This window comes from Oryza glaberrima, chromosome 11 (genome assembly GCF_000147395.1).
Source record: "Oryza glaberrima chromosome 11, OglaRS2, whole genome shotgun sequence".
NCBI classification, from domain to species: Eukaryota; Viridiplantae; Streptophyta; class Magnoliopsida; order Poales; family Poaceae; genus Oryza; species Oryza glaberrima.
In genome coordinates this window covers 19,126,987-19,142,452 of record NC_068336.1, presented here as the reverse complement: position 1 = coordinate 19,142,452, position 15,466 = coordinate 19,126,987, and the positions used below count along the sequence as shown (strand labels likewise).

At 40.9% G+C, this 15,466-nt stretch overlaps 1 protein-coding gene across 1 annotated transcript; it reads right to left on the bottom strand.

Annotated features, from left to right (window-relative positions):
- Window positions 1–690: 690 nt before the first annotated feature.
- On the bottom strand, window positions 691–2,285 carry LOC127755761 (glutathione S-transferase T3-like). Its single transcript, XM_052281419.1, has 4 exons — window positions 2,144–2,285; window positions 1,623–1,717; window positions 1,381–1,533; window positions 691–1,287 (listed from the first exon to the last, which is right to left on the bottom strand). Exons 1-4 carry the CDS (start codon window positions 2,283–2,285, stop codon window positions 691–693), a joined length of 987 nt encoding a protein of 328 aa, XP_052137379.1.
- Between the last annotated feature and the right edge of the window lie 13,181 nt (window positions 2,286–15,466).

Below are 15,466 nucleotides of genomic sequence, written 5' to 3'. Positions count from 1 at the left end.
TCATCGCCTCCATCTCCACCAGAGGCGAAGAACTCGCCACCAGACCCCTCGCCGTCGCCACCAGGATGCACTCCATCGCCACCAGGATGCTCGCCACCAGAGGCACCAGAGGCCTCCATCGCCACAATTGTGATGCATACAAGTCACAGAGCAGTTGATTTTATATACAAATGCATACACGACATTGCCTTATCATTTCACATTCCATTTCACATCATATCAGTTCACATTCCATTGACACATTTCAGTTCACAAAAATCAGTTCACAATAGCCAAAAAAAAAAAAATAATCCCAGAAACAGAACGTAGCAAAACAGAGACTACTTCCAATTAGCAATTCATGTGCTCCTGGATTCCAAAACATAGCAAAACAGAGACTAGTTCATATTCTTTGACCTTCAGTCCAATCTCCAGAAGCTGCATTGCCTTCTCACCCCTTACAGTAACATAGCAAGCAATCTTCTCCAAGACCTGCAAGAGTACTAGGTCCCAATTACAAAATTTAGGATAGACAAATAGTAAATATTGAAATTACTTGAAGTACACACAAATATTGAAGTTACTTGAAACCTAAATAAATATATAGTAACTGATAGGATATATAACATTGATAACATGTAGGAAAATTGATAGAACATAGCAAAATTCAGACAAGTTAGGCTAGACAGAGAAGTAAACATGAAACTCACCTCAATTATCAGTAAATAATTTCTTCTTCAAAAACTTCAATGTATTTCCATGGTCAACTTTCTCTTCATCGGACATCAGACTTGTGTCAACTACAAGAAGACGGTTATATGTCTCATACATCCTAGCTTCAACTTCTAATTTTCTTGCCTCTCTTTGCACCTTTGCTGCCTCCATTTGCTCATTTGCTGCAAGATGGGAAATCTTTGTTTGTTCGATCTTCTCGGATGATAGCTTCTGCTGTATTTCCAATACTTTCAGCCTATTTGCATTCTGTTCATTCTGGAGTTTACTAAATTTGTCTAGCTCCTCAAGATCAATATGGTCCACCTCCTTACTTTGGGCATATTGTAGTTTTTTAGCTCTTTTTTGCCCCATTGGTCTTGGCTGTTCATCAAGTTCATCTACATATAAAGGGCTACTATCCTCTCCTTCCTTCTCCTTGCCTAACCCCTTTGTTGCTGTTCTTTTTCTTGCTGCTTTCAGGCCATTGTTGTATGTGATCCACTTTGCTTCAGTTTTAACTGTGTTCCATACTTCCATCAACACAAAAGGGCCTAGATTGAGTTTCTCATTGTCTTTTATATAGAATACATGGGCCTTCTCAATCCACATTTGATCATTATAGCCACTTGTATAAATCATTCTAGCCTTCAACCAAGCACTATGGAAAAGGTCAGTCTACTTATTTACCTTATGAAAGCGGTCCTTGATTTGCTTGGCATTTCTTCTCCTATGACTTGGTGTAGTCTCATTGTAAGTAGCCTCAACATCAGTCCAATATTGTTCATTCTTCCTATTAGCACCAACGGTTGAGTCCGTTGAATTGAGCAGCCAAGAGCTCATCTGGAAATGTTAATTAGCATATATTATCACTTGGACTGTTATGGTAAGTAAAAAAACTACAAACACAATGAATTTACAGTGAGACTCACCATCCTAACATCTTCTTCTTGAGTCCAAAAGATTCTTTTCTCAGTCCTAGGTGTCTCATTACCACTGTCAACATTAACATATGTATTGTCCCTAGCTGAATTAGGAGTCGAGTAATCATCTTCTGACTAATTTTGGTCTCCAACAAAATTTAATTGTTGAGACAAGTTAGGCTGGATCAAGTTTATGAAGCCTCCTGCCATATTTTACACATATGTATGAGCAATGAAAGCAACTAGGGACTAATGCTATGTGTAAAAGTAGGAACTAATGTTTGTTTCAGTGCTGCATCCTGGTTGATGTTATACAGTGGATAAAAACTAGTTACATAGCTTTATTAAACTATCAAAGAAATATGCACCAGTGCAATCAATCTTTGCATCAACCACAATACTGAAACTCATGACAGTGTATCCCAAATCTTGTATAAGCGAGGGAAGTGCAAATAACATCTAAAATTAATTCCTAGCCATATGATTCCCATCATTGAGCTCATCACAGAAGCAAAGTTCAGAGATAGTACCATGTTGCAGGATCTGAAGATTGAGAACTCCATGGTTGACCACCAGGGCTTTGGCCGGCATTGCCGAAGAAGCCGCCGGCGCTGCCGTTGAAGAAGCAGCTACCGTCGGTGAAGGAGCTTGGTGGTGGACTAGCCGCGCCATATCCCGAACTCCGGTGCTCTGGCACACGCGCTGCCAACCCTGAACTGCTCTGCTCCGGCACCATCGACGCCGCCCGAGCTCCTCCCTAGGCCTTCCGCATCGGCGCCGCCGCACCCTTTCGAGATTGCGATGCAACTGCCTTGCGCATCCGAGCCGCATCCAACTTCAGCATATCTTGCGCCGCCGCCGCCGCCTCCTTCCGTGCCTGCCACGACATGGTGGCCAGATCGAAATAGGGTTAGATGGGGAACGCAGGGGGGGCTATTTCAACGCGCGCGAGAGAGATTTTGGCGGGCAAGGAAGGCGCGAACCTGTTCCGCGCACGAGAGAGTTGATCCCGCGCAGCTGATCCCGCGCCTCCGTCGCCTCCCCACATCGCGTCGTACAACGGGCTTCATCGCCATCGCGTCGCCTGGGAGCACGCGCTGGCCTCGTCAACGAACGAGACGACGGATGGGCCAAAGAGAGCGCCGTGGGGGGGGGGGGGGTTTCCGCAAAAAAACAGTGCATGTCGACGGGTCTTGCCGAACCGTTGTACTTGCTCTAAAGCAGTGAATAAGCAATAAATGATATCTTGATACAAGTAGTAGCCATTATGAGAGCGGATGATAGCAACTACACATTTATGCTACCGCTAGCAGGAAGGAGTAAAATACAATAGTTGTTCAGAGTTTTCAGACAACTGTGAGGCATTTGTGAGAGAAGTTGGAATAGTATATTTTTTTTGGCCCATCTTAATATCTCTTATCTATCCATATGCATTGTAGTGCCTGATTTAACTACTACCAACTAACAAATGGTCCCACAATAATAATCAACACTTCAGTATTATACATTGTTGTTGCTCTTAATAAATAACGCTTTGAGCTTTCCACTTTGTTGCTAAAATGAACCTTAAGTTTAGCTTTACCATTACCAAAAAATTAATGGGTAACAATTCAAATATTGCCCAAGACTTACCTCCGCTACCAAACTATGGTAACTTTAAATTCTTTCTCACAAAAACTTAATAAAGGTAGCAAAACTACAACAAAAATGTTGTGTAAAGACATTAACTAATATTGTAGAGGTGTTCTAAAATATCTCTAAGTATTATAGAGACATTTTGAACAATATTTGAACACATGAACTCTTGAGTAGATAATTTTTATCTTCAATGCACTCACCATCTCAACTTGATATCATTACTTGTAAAGATGTGCCTTCTGTTAGTTATATGAAGTAGCAGAGCATACATTAATATTTAGAAAAGTACCCCACAAAGGTTAAAATGTCTTTACACATAAGACAAATTTTAAAGTGTCAAAAATATATATGCCTCAACAATATAAATTTAACAAAATATACTAAAAGTATCTTCAAAGTGTATCTAGAGTAAAAGTATTCTAAGCGATTTTTAAAGTATCTCTAAACTATAGAACTCATAATGTATTGGCAAATTTAAAATCACGTCTACAAAAGTGTCTCTAAGGTTTTTTTTATTCAAGCAAAAGAAGAGCTGCGTACAGGTGTTCTTTTTTAAATAGAAAAAAACTCCTCTTTAGCCACCGGTTGACCCTGACCCTATAGTAATCGAGTCAATTTCCTTCACAGGAAAATGATATCACATCGCATTTTCATTCGGTGGTGTTTGCTATTTATTGGATAGGAGGGCCAAGTCATCGGTTAACATAGGTCTGCATGTGCATCTCTTCCTTTCATTCTTTACACTCCCTTCGTTTCAAAATAATTTCATTTCTAGCCTCTATCATTTATGCTAAAAGTTTACTAATATTTCCTCACAATCCCTAATTTGCAAATCGATGAGTTGAATTTTGCCAATACCTCCTACCTACCCCTTATTTTTTTCAATATCTCCTATCTACCCCTTATCTAGACATCCATTATCATTGTTTTCCTCTTAATAAATAGCGCTTCGAGCTTTCTACTTTGTTGCCAAAATGAAATTTTACCAAATTTTAGTTTTACCATTATAAAAAATTTTACATCATGTCAAAAGAAAATAAAAAATTTTACAGGTAACAATTCAAATATTGCCAAGACTTACCTCCGGTACCTACCAAACTTTAGTAACTTTAAAATATTTCTCACAAAGTCTTAATAAATGTAGCAAACCAAATAAAATCTACATGTTTCATCCCTACCAAATACCGACAATTTAATATTAGCCATTTCACATTACCATCTTGACCGTCGGGGAGTCCGCTCTACCCACCGTGTCCTGATCTGCGCCGCGCGCTGCTAGCTAGGAGGCTCCCGATTAGCACCGGATGACTGGAAGGTCCAGGTCAGCTAGCGTTTGCAACATGACATGTGGTGAACTGGTGAGAGTAGGTACAATAGCAGGCTATAAGCCAGCTGTAAACATATTTTAAAGAGATAAATGAGGAGAGAGAAGAGCAGCGGGCTACAGATTTATAGCCAGCTGTAGCACGGACTCCAAGACACAGTGTGTGTATGACAGGTGGGACCAGGTATTAATAGTGTAGTATGTAACTATTATACGAATGAGTTATTAGATTGGCTATAAATGAATTGGAGCCAGTAGTTGGGTATACTATTAAACTTGCTCTGATGTGGGTAGTGTGTCCTTGGATGGTTTCCGGACAGGTTGCATATTACTACTACCTCCCTACTTTAAAAAATATTATGTTTCTTAATAGATACTCCCTTCGTCCCAAACTTACTGTCCAGATTTCAGATTTTAGTATTAGGATGTGTCATATCCACCTGAAATTCCTTATATTTTAGGACGGAGGGAGTAACACATATTTAACTATTTGTTCAGTTAAAAAAATTAGTATTAATATGCTAAAACACAAGTCATACTCAAAAGTTTAAAGCTTTAAAGTTAAAAGATGTCACAATAAAATAAATAATATTTATGTAAATTTTTTAATAGTCCAAATGATCAAACATTATATAAAGCGTTTTTCTATTAAAAAAGAGGAAGTAATGATGAGATAAATTTATAGTAATATATTTTTGTGACAAAGGTAGTATATGATTAGTAGTGATTAAGAGTGTATGATCCAACTCTAATTATAGCCCAACGCATGCTAAAACTTAACATAGAAACATACAACATCATCATCCATTAACAACTATTACCTATACTCTTTTAAAAATACTTCAATTATGGTGCCAGTGAATATGTCACTTCACTTACTCCAATTGTTACTTTTACATATTAGCCCTTAAAATTCTTAATATTGTAAAACAACTAAATCTAAATGGTAGTCACAAAGAAAATTAAATTACGTTGAGTTTAAAGTATTCTATATAGCAAAAAGATGGGCAACATATTTCATGAAAAATACGCTTTAAATTGTTAGGTAATATTATAATATTTTTTTCTTTCATCTGTAGCAAAGCAAAGGCATTTAGCTATTATCTTAAAGATCATAGAAGTATACCACATTATTCTTGAGCTTAATATGTATAAGCATCAAATCATCGTCCCACATTATTTCCACAATATTTCAATATGTATCTATACATTATATTTAGAATATTTTTTATTCATTCATGTACGTATTCCACAGTAAAACGCAGGGCAGGGTAACATCTAGTGATCATAATAGAATATCAGCAAGAGTCCGAATTATAGGATCAGGATCAGAGGAAGGAGGTGAGTAATCATTTGTTCTTTTTCAAAGAACAAACATATATCGTTAAATCTAAATCGAGAAAGTCCTTCCGATCTCCTTATCTAGCCTGTAGCATCACAGAGAGACGCACATGCACATAGTAGGAGCATGAGAGGGCAAAAAAAAGAGAGAGAAAAGTACTACTACACATCTTCCTTTTTGTTATTAAGTCATACATGTTTTTTTTCATTCTTATAAAATTTTCTCTTAAATTACTAATCCGATCTACAATCCGATCATACCATTGTACTCGTTGCAATTAAATCTTCGTAACAAGATCTTACATGATTATATTATAATGAAAAATATTTATATTTGTAAATTACTTTTATTATATATGTAAGTTACTTTTATCATATATATAAATTACATTCAAATTTGATTAAATTACTTATATATTCGTGATGCTCCGAGTTAATTACTTTTATTATTGGTTTTAGTCAATTCTATAATTTATGCTGATTAAATTTAGTTTTTAGATAGACTCATGTTTTATCCCTACAACAAATTTACTTCTAATGTTGTAACAACTTACTTCCATTTCATGCTAAGTTACTTTTATGATTTATGTAAATTACTTTCAGATTTTATTGAACTTACTTTCACAAATGTAGTTACTTGAAAATATTCTCTACACTATGCTTGTAAATTTACTCCACATAGTCTCTTTCTACAACTTAGTCATAATATAGTTACTTCTAATGTTATAGAGAGTTCTATTGCATATCTAACTTACTTCTACAATTTAAATAAATTACTTTTAAATTAATAATATGTTTGGATATAAAAGTAAATTTAATAAAGCCTAAAAGTAATTTACATATATTATAGAAGTAACTTAAAACAAAAAGAAAGTAACTTTGTCACGTCATTAAAAGTAAATCCGTTATGAAGGTAAAAGCATGAGTCACTACCAGAAACTGTATTACTTCTGACGGCTAAATCTCGTCAGAAATAAAGGAAATCCCGTCAGGAAAATTTTGGCCCGTCAAGGCTAATCGAGTTTCTGGTAGTGAGTCTATATAGAAACTGAACGCGCAGAGATGTAGCCTAGAGTGGGGGGGGGGGGGGGTGAATAGGCTTTCCTGAAATTTTCTCAACAATCGCAGCGGTTAAATAACAGGGCCCGGAATCTCCTGGTGAAGAACACCGGAACTTCCTGGCAGGAATGAGCTGCCCGGAACTTCCGGAATTCTTAGGCCAGGAACTTCTGGGCGACAGAGAAAAATGTACTCGGGGATGAAAAATAGGTCCTAGCTAGAGACAATCAGGTACAAGGTTGCACAAGATGTAAATCACAAGATACCAGCAGATTCAAACACAGATCATGCACAAGAGAGACAAAGGCGACTTTTTCCCGAAGTTCGGATCACACGAACCCTACTCTCCGTTGAGGTGCTCAAAGAGCCGGGTCTCGATTAACCCCTTGCCTCACTTATGCAAAGATCCCAAAAGAAGTGCACAGCCTTCAACTCAACACTTCTAGGTCATTTTCTAGAATTGAGTGACCACCAAGATCCAACTCACAATTCCTTCTAGAAAAGACCACAAGTGCAAGTTGCTCTACCTAGGACAACCTCTGAAAACTCAGCACAAGAATCTTTACTCACTTACCTCGTTTCCTTGCGGAGGTGAGGAAAACCTTCACAAACTTTCCCGGGACATCCACAAGATCTTTGGAAGCTCACGGGCGACACCTAACCATCTAGGAGAAGATCTCCAAGAGTAATAAGCCCAAGTGACAGCCCACAAGGTATCCAAAGTGCTCAAACAAACCTAATCTTCAAGCCATCTCCAAAACACTCCTACACTCTAATCTAATCTCTCAATCTCACAAGATAGGCTCTAGATTTGAGTGGAGGAAGCAAAGGAAGCTTGGGAGTGGCTAGAAAACCCTAGAACATGAAAGAGCTGAAGTGGAATAGCCAAAGGGTGACCTGGGGACGAAATCCATATATATAATGGCTAGGTGACGTCATCTAGCCGTTACTCACAAGTTTGAACTGGAAGTTTGCCAGGAGGTTCCGGGCAAAAGTGCTAGGAACTTCCGGGCAGCACTTAGGAAAAATTGGCTGTTGAAATGGAGCCCGGAAGTTCCGGCCAGAACCTCCGGGTAGCCTTCTCTGTCCCGGGGAGAAAAATGATTTTCCAAAAATCATTCCAAAAATATTTTGACACATGGATAAGACTAAGAGCACTTTGTATACCCCAGAACCACACTTGAAACCCCTCTTAATAGTACGGTTTTTCCTAAACTCAATTTTGAAAGAGAAAAACCTAGTCTAATCACCTCCGGTAATTTTCGCACTTAGGAACATTCAAAATGGGGGGGTCTCCTTACATTCTTAGCCATCACAACTTGCTTTAGGACTAAACTCCTGTGAATAAACTTGATGAACACGTTAGTCCCCTTTAACCACCTTGTCATTAATCACCAAAACCCACTAGGGGGTTTAAGTGCATCTTCAATCTCCCCCTTTTTGGTGATTGATGACAACATGGTTAAAGCACACAAAAAGATAATAGAATTTGAATTTGGAATAAAGAGAGAAGTGTGAAGCTCCCCCTAAAGATATGCATATAAGGAAATGAGATGAATACAATATGCATAAAAATGAAGGTAAGCTCAAAGGTAACTTCACACTATCCCGAATCAAATAAGATGCAGATGTGAGTGGTTAAATGATGAGTGATATGCTAGAAGAAGGACTAGATGACATGGTAATCACTCAGAAAGATGAAAATAACACTACATCACATCAAAATGCAACATTCATATGGTCTAACTTACTGACATAAAGGATAATAAAGCATCTAACAGTCATTACATCCAACCATAATAGAATACGATTACATGTCCATAGAGAGAAAGATAAATGGGAGGGGATCTGCCTGGCCGGAACTTCCGGATCACAGGACCCGGAACTTCCGGCCAAATGACCAGACAGCAGTCAAGGCAGCAAAAAGGTTTTAAATGACCCCCTTCAATTCACAATTTCTCCCCCTTTGGCATCAAGGCACCAAAAAGCAAGAAATCATGAAGAGAAGAAGAGGATCACTCATCTCCATCTCCATCTAAGGGAACAATCTCGGTATCGCCGGAGAGATGAGACTCATCGGACTGTGCAGCGGTGTCAACAGCGTCCTCAACATTAGTAGGAGCATCCTCAGTAGCTGCCTCAACGTCATCCTCATCATCATCATCATCATCATCTAATTGAGAAGACTCTTCATTGAAATAGGTGGATGGACCTTCACCGGCAACATTGCGGGCTGCCTCATAAGCCTCAAAAGGATCCACATAGACCTCATCTTCAGAATCATCTGACACTTCTTTCCCAGCCTCTCTTCTATCTTCCTTCTGTCGCCTTTCTATCTTCCTTCAGAATCATCTGGCAGTCTTAGCACACATACAGAAGATTGCCTGAAGAGCCTTCTTGATGGGAGAAGAGCTCGAGGATGGCGGTGGAGCACTAGAAAGACCAGCCGAGGTAGAAGGGATGGATCTGGGTGCCACTGGAGAAGAGGAAGGTGGAACACGAGGACGAAAAGGATTGTGGCGCCCATCTTTGATGTAGAACACCCCGGTGACTGACTCAATCATCTTCATGATGAAAGGAGCATAGATGCAACATCGCTTAGGCTCAAGAATGGTGTTGGCAATCTCATACCAAATCAACTTCATCACACTGAAAGGTGGCTGATTGTAGCGCATGCGACTGATAAGATGAGCATGTTTGGAAGGCAAAGCAGTGGCATCTCCAACCTTTGAAAGCAAAGACCAACGAAAGATGGAGTACAACACCTTGTAGTTTGGATGCAAACCATGAGTAGTTCCCATACAAGTTCTAGGAGCATCCTTAATATACATGAACTTGGTCTTGATCATGGGGAGGGGTGCTTCACTATGAATATTAGGCCTATTGAGATCCTCATCTTCCAAGCCCAATATCTCAGCAAACTGTGCTATGGAAATCTTGTGCCAAACACCCTCAGTCATCCACTTTACATAAGGAATACCCTTCCTAGTAGAACCAAAGAATGCTGTCGCATAGAACTGTGCAATGACCTCCTCATTCCAATCATACTCCAAGGCAAGAATATCCCCAAGATTTTTGTGGTGGCAAACTTGCATTGCTTGATTGAACACTTCATTGTTTTTCTTCCTCATGTAAGTCCAATCAATCCACTTCATCTCAACCACTGGATTGTCTCTAGCCATAATCACTGAGTTGTACCAATCCAACTGAGTTAAGGTTCTGAAATGAGGATCCTGTGACTCCTCAGGCTGAGTCTTTGGATCAATCAATCGGTCCCTTCGGCACTTGGCAAGCTGATGAAGGTAGTTGGACTTGGGTCTCCCAATGTGGTGCATAGGAGTGGTGTCAAAACCAATAGTCTTGTAGATCCGAACGGGATTCTCACGAGATCCAACAGGGAAATCATGAGAAGCCCTTCCAGCCCCAGAAGAGCGACCACCACCTCTCCCATGACCTCTTGAAGAAGGAGCATCACTACCCTGACCACTGTCAACATCTCGAATCTGAACAGGGCGATTGCTGGTTTGCCTTGTAAACCTCGGAGAGGTACGAGTGCCGCTGCCACTGCCACCTTCAACCACTTTCTCTTTACCCAAATGGCCACGGGGAAAACGAATAGGAGGACTATTATCACCGGACACATCCTGAGAGGCTTTCTGTCTTTTCTCACGAGGCATAGTGCTTACTGCAACAGGAATCAACAAATTGGAGTGCAGTAGTTAGGCAAAATTTGAGAGAATCAAGAATAGCAGGCTGGCTGGACAGCGCCCGGAGGTTCCGGGAGAAGAACACCGGAACTTCCGGCCGGCAAATATGAAGAACAGTGGTCTCAAAAATAGCCAGTGCATGTGAACAAATCCTATAGATCGGTGATCTACAAGGTAGCAGAAACAAGACTATCCAAGTGGTTTTCTCCCTAGGTTCACATATTTAGAGATCGGGGCAAAAACATGATGAACCAAAAGAGAAGATCAAAAGAGCTACCTTGAGAGAGGAAATTGCGGATCGATCACGGGAAGATCCTCCTAGCCACCAATGTGGTTGATTCCATGGAGAGGAATCAAACTTTCACGGTTGGAGATGAAAATCGCCACAAAGGAGTACTGTAGCGGCGGCTAGGGCTGATGTCGGGTTGGGAGAAAAAATGAGGAGAGAGACTAGGGTTTCTAACTCCCCCTGAGAATATATACTCCCCGACACCCGGAGGTTCTGGACAGGGAGGCCCGAAACTTCCGGCCTGACAGAAAAAGGGCAGTCAGGCCCAAAATCAAGGAGGAGGAGAGAATTCAATGATGGGAAATTAGGAACTATGGACATGAAGAGACTTATGATGTATATGACCAGCCAACAAACAACATTACATAACTATGGTCACAATACATCACAAGAAGAAAATAAAAGCCAAATTTTCGCAATAAAAGGCACACAAGGATTTTGCAAAAATTTTCACAAAAGGGGTTTTTGGAATGTTTGAGCTTTATTCCTGATATCAAGACCATCTTCTACACAAGAAGTGATCTCAAGACATAAAAGCTCATTTTTTTTAATTTACATTTTAGTGACATATAATTGGCTATAAATTAGCCAACCACCCATCACCTAATGTTGCGAGAATCTAAGATATTGAGCTCACTCCTAAGCTCGCAAAATCTTTTCTCATCTAAAGGCTTGGTGAAAATGTCGGCCAATTGGCTCTCGGTTCTCACATGTGTAAGGCAAATGTCTCCTTTGGTCTCATGATCTCTCAAAAAGTGGTAGCGAATATCTATGTGTTTGGTTCGAGAATGTTGAACGGGATTATTGGCTATTTTGATGGCACTCTCATTGTCACAAAGGAGTGGGATCTTGGTGAAGTTGTAGCCAAAGTCTTTTAGGGTTTGTTTCATCCAAAGGAGTTGGGCACAACAAGAACCGGCCGCGACATATTCGGCTTCGGCGGTGGATAATGCAATGGAATTTTGCTTCTTGGAGGACCAAGAAACAAGGGACCAACCAAGAAATTGGCAAGTCCCGGTTATGCTTTTTCTATCAACCTTACACCCGGCGTAATCCGAATCGGAATAGCCTAAAAGCTCAAAGTCACAACCCTTAGGATACCACAAGCCAAGATTAGGAGTATGGACTAAATATCTTAGAATTCTCTTGACGGCAATCAAATAGCACTCTTTAGGCTCCGCTTGAAATTGAGCACACATGCAAACACTAAGCATGATATCGAGACGAGATGCACATAAGTAAAGCAAGGATCCTATCATGGAGCGATATACCTTTTGGTCCACACATTTACCATTATCGTCGAGGTCTAGGTGGCCATTAATAGGCATAGGAGTCTTGATGGGTTTGGCATCTTCCATCCCAAACTTCTTGAGAATGTCCTTCACGTACTTGGTTTGAGAGATGAAAGTGCCCTCTTGTGCTTGCTTCACTTGTAGCCCGAGGAAGAAAGTCAACTCTCCCATCATAGACATCTCGAACATTTTAGTCATGATACTACTAAATTCTTCACAAAAAGAGGCATTAGTAGAACTAAATATTATGTCATCGACATAAATTTGGCATATGAATAAATCACTCTTAGATTTTTTAGTGAAGAGAGTAGTATCCGCCTTCCTAATTTCAAAACCATTTTTCAAAAGAAAATCTCGGAGACATTCATACCAAGCTCTAGGGGCTTGTTTGAGCTCGTAGAGCACCTTGTGGAGCTTGTACACATGGTTTGGCAACTTTGGATCCTCGAACCCCGGTGGTTGCTCCACATAGACCAACTCCGAGATAGGTCCATTGAGAAATGCACTCTTGACATCCATTTGGAATAACCTGAAATCATGGTGAGCGGCATAGGCTAAAAGGATTCGAATTGACTCAAGGCGAGCAAAGGGTGCGAAGGTTTCACGAAAATCGAGACCCTCGATTTGGGTGAACCCTTACGCAACTAACGGGGCTTTGTTCCTTACAACCACTCCATGTTCATCTTGCTTGTTACGAAAGATCCACTTGGTGCCGATGACATTTTGGTTAGGTCTCTCCACCAATGTCCATACTTGGTTGCGAGTGAAGTTATTCAACTCCTCTTGCATAGCCATCACCCAATCCAGATCACCAAGTGCATCTTCAACCCTGGTTGGTTCCAAAGAAGAGACAAACGAATAGTGTTGACAAAAGTTAGCAACACGAGAACGAGTAGTTACCCCCTTTCTTATGTCACCAAGTATGTTGTCGACGGGATGATCTCTTTGGACAGTGTGATGTATTCTTGGATGGTGCACCGAGGGGACCTGAGCCTGATCAGGATGCTCTACAGTGCCCTCGGCATCAATCCCATCCACTTGTGCCTTAGGCACGCCTTGACTGTCCTCTACCCGAAACTTCCTGGCAGATGGACCCGGAACTTCCTGGCCTAGAGAGGTCCGGATGTTCCGACCATATGGTCCCGGAACTTCTGGGTCAACTGACACTTGACTTAATGTAGGGCTATTGGATGTCGATGACGAAGGTTGATCCCTATCTTCTTGGTCATCCTGCGTCTCGACTGGTCGTATGTCTCCAATAGCCTTAGTACCTATAGCTTGACTTGGATCCACATCACCTACAACATGTACAACAACTTGCTCTCCTTGGGAGCCATTAGATTCATCAAATGTCACATCCCTAGTGACTTCAACAATACCGGAGGTTTTGTTGAAGACTCGATAGGCATGTGCATTTGATTCATAGCCAAGTAAGAATCTCTCATCCACCTTAGGTGAGAACTTAGATGAGCGAAGCCTCTTACTCAAAATAAAGCATTTGCTCCCAAAGACACGAAAATATGAAACATTAGGTTTCTTACCACTCAAGAGCTCATATGAAGTTTTCTTTAAGATCTTGTGGAGGTACAAGCGATTGATGGCATGACATGCGGTACTCACGGCCTCCGCCCAAAAGATATCCGAAGTCTTGTATTCATCAAGCATTGATCTTGCGGCTTCAATAAGAGTTCGGTTCTTCCTCTCAACAATGCCATTTTGAGGAGGATCATATGGAGCGGAGAACTCATGCTTGATTCCCACTTCATCTAGGAATACCTCCACTTGAGTGTTCTTGAATTCTCCTCCATTGTCGCTTCGCACCCTCTTGATGGTGAGATCATAGAGGTTTTGGGCTTGCTTGGCGAAACGCTTGAAGACATCTTGTGCCTCACTCTTGTCATAGAGAAAATATACCCAAGTGAAACGGGAAAAATCATCAACAATGACAAAACCATACTTGTTACCTCCAATACTTATGTAGGCCACGGGCCCGAATAAATCCATATGTAGAAGCTCAAGAGGGCGTGTTGTAGTCATGATGTTCTTGATAGGATGTGGATTCCCAACTTGTTTCCCGGCTTGGCAAGCACTACACACACGATCTTTCTCAAATGTGACATTAGTGAGCCCGAGGATGTGTTCCCCCTTTAGAAGAGTTGCCAAATTCCGCATTCCAACATGGGCTAATCTACGATGCCATAGCCAACCCATGGAGGATTTAGCAATCAAACAAGCTTCCGGATTCACTCTATCCACATCGAAATCGACAAGATAGAGATCACCCTTTAACTTGCGTTTGAATGCTACGGAGGAGTCATCCCTTCTAAAGACGGTCACATCCTCATCGGTAAACAAGCAATTGTAACCCAACTTACATAATTGAGAAACGGATAGTAAATTGTAGCTTAATGAATTGACAAGAAGAACATTAGAGAGAGATTGATTATTGGAGATGGCAATTTTACCTAGACCAATTACCTTTCCTTTACCATCATCTCTAAACACAATATTCTCACGAGTTCCGTTCTCCTCATCAAGACTTGTAAACATACTCCTCTCTCCAGTCATATGATTGGTGCAACCACTGTCCACAACCCAACTTGAACCACCGGAGGAGTATGCCTTGCGGCCTTGGGCCATGAAGCAACAGTAGTGGTAGGAGTCGTCGTCATCATCACTCAAGTTGTTGAAGAGACGCTCCTTGCTTAAAGAGGATGACTTGAAGGCGACGGTAGCAACACCACCTTCTCCTTCAACCTTGTCTTTTGACTTTGGCTTGGGCTTGACTTCGGGATCTTCTTCATCTCCGGAGTACCACACTTCTGCCATGTGTGCCTCCACCACATGAGCACGCTCCGGCTTCTTCTTGCCTCCCTTAGCCTTAGCTTCATTTGACTTGGGACAATCGGCAATGAAATGGCCAAACTCGCCACAATTGAAACACACTGTCTTTGATTGTCTCTTTCCCTTGTCATCATCCTTCCTCCCTTTGCCATAGCCACTCTTGCGAAGAAAGTGCTTGAATCTCTTGACAATAAAAGCCATTTCTTCATCATCACTTTCTTCTCCACTTGACTCTTCTTCTTGTTTTGCCTTCAAAGCAACTTCTTGATTTTTTATCATGGCGGCATTCTTCACCATTTGTCTCACTTCACGAGCTTCCTCTTCTTGCATCTCATGAGACACAATTCTTCCAAGGATGT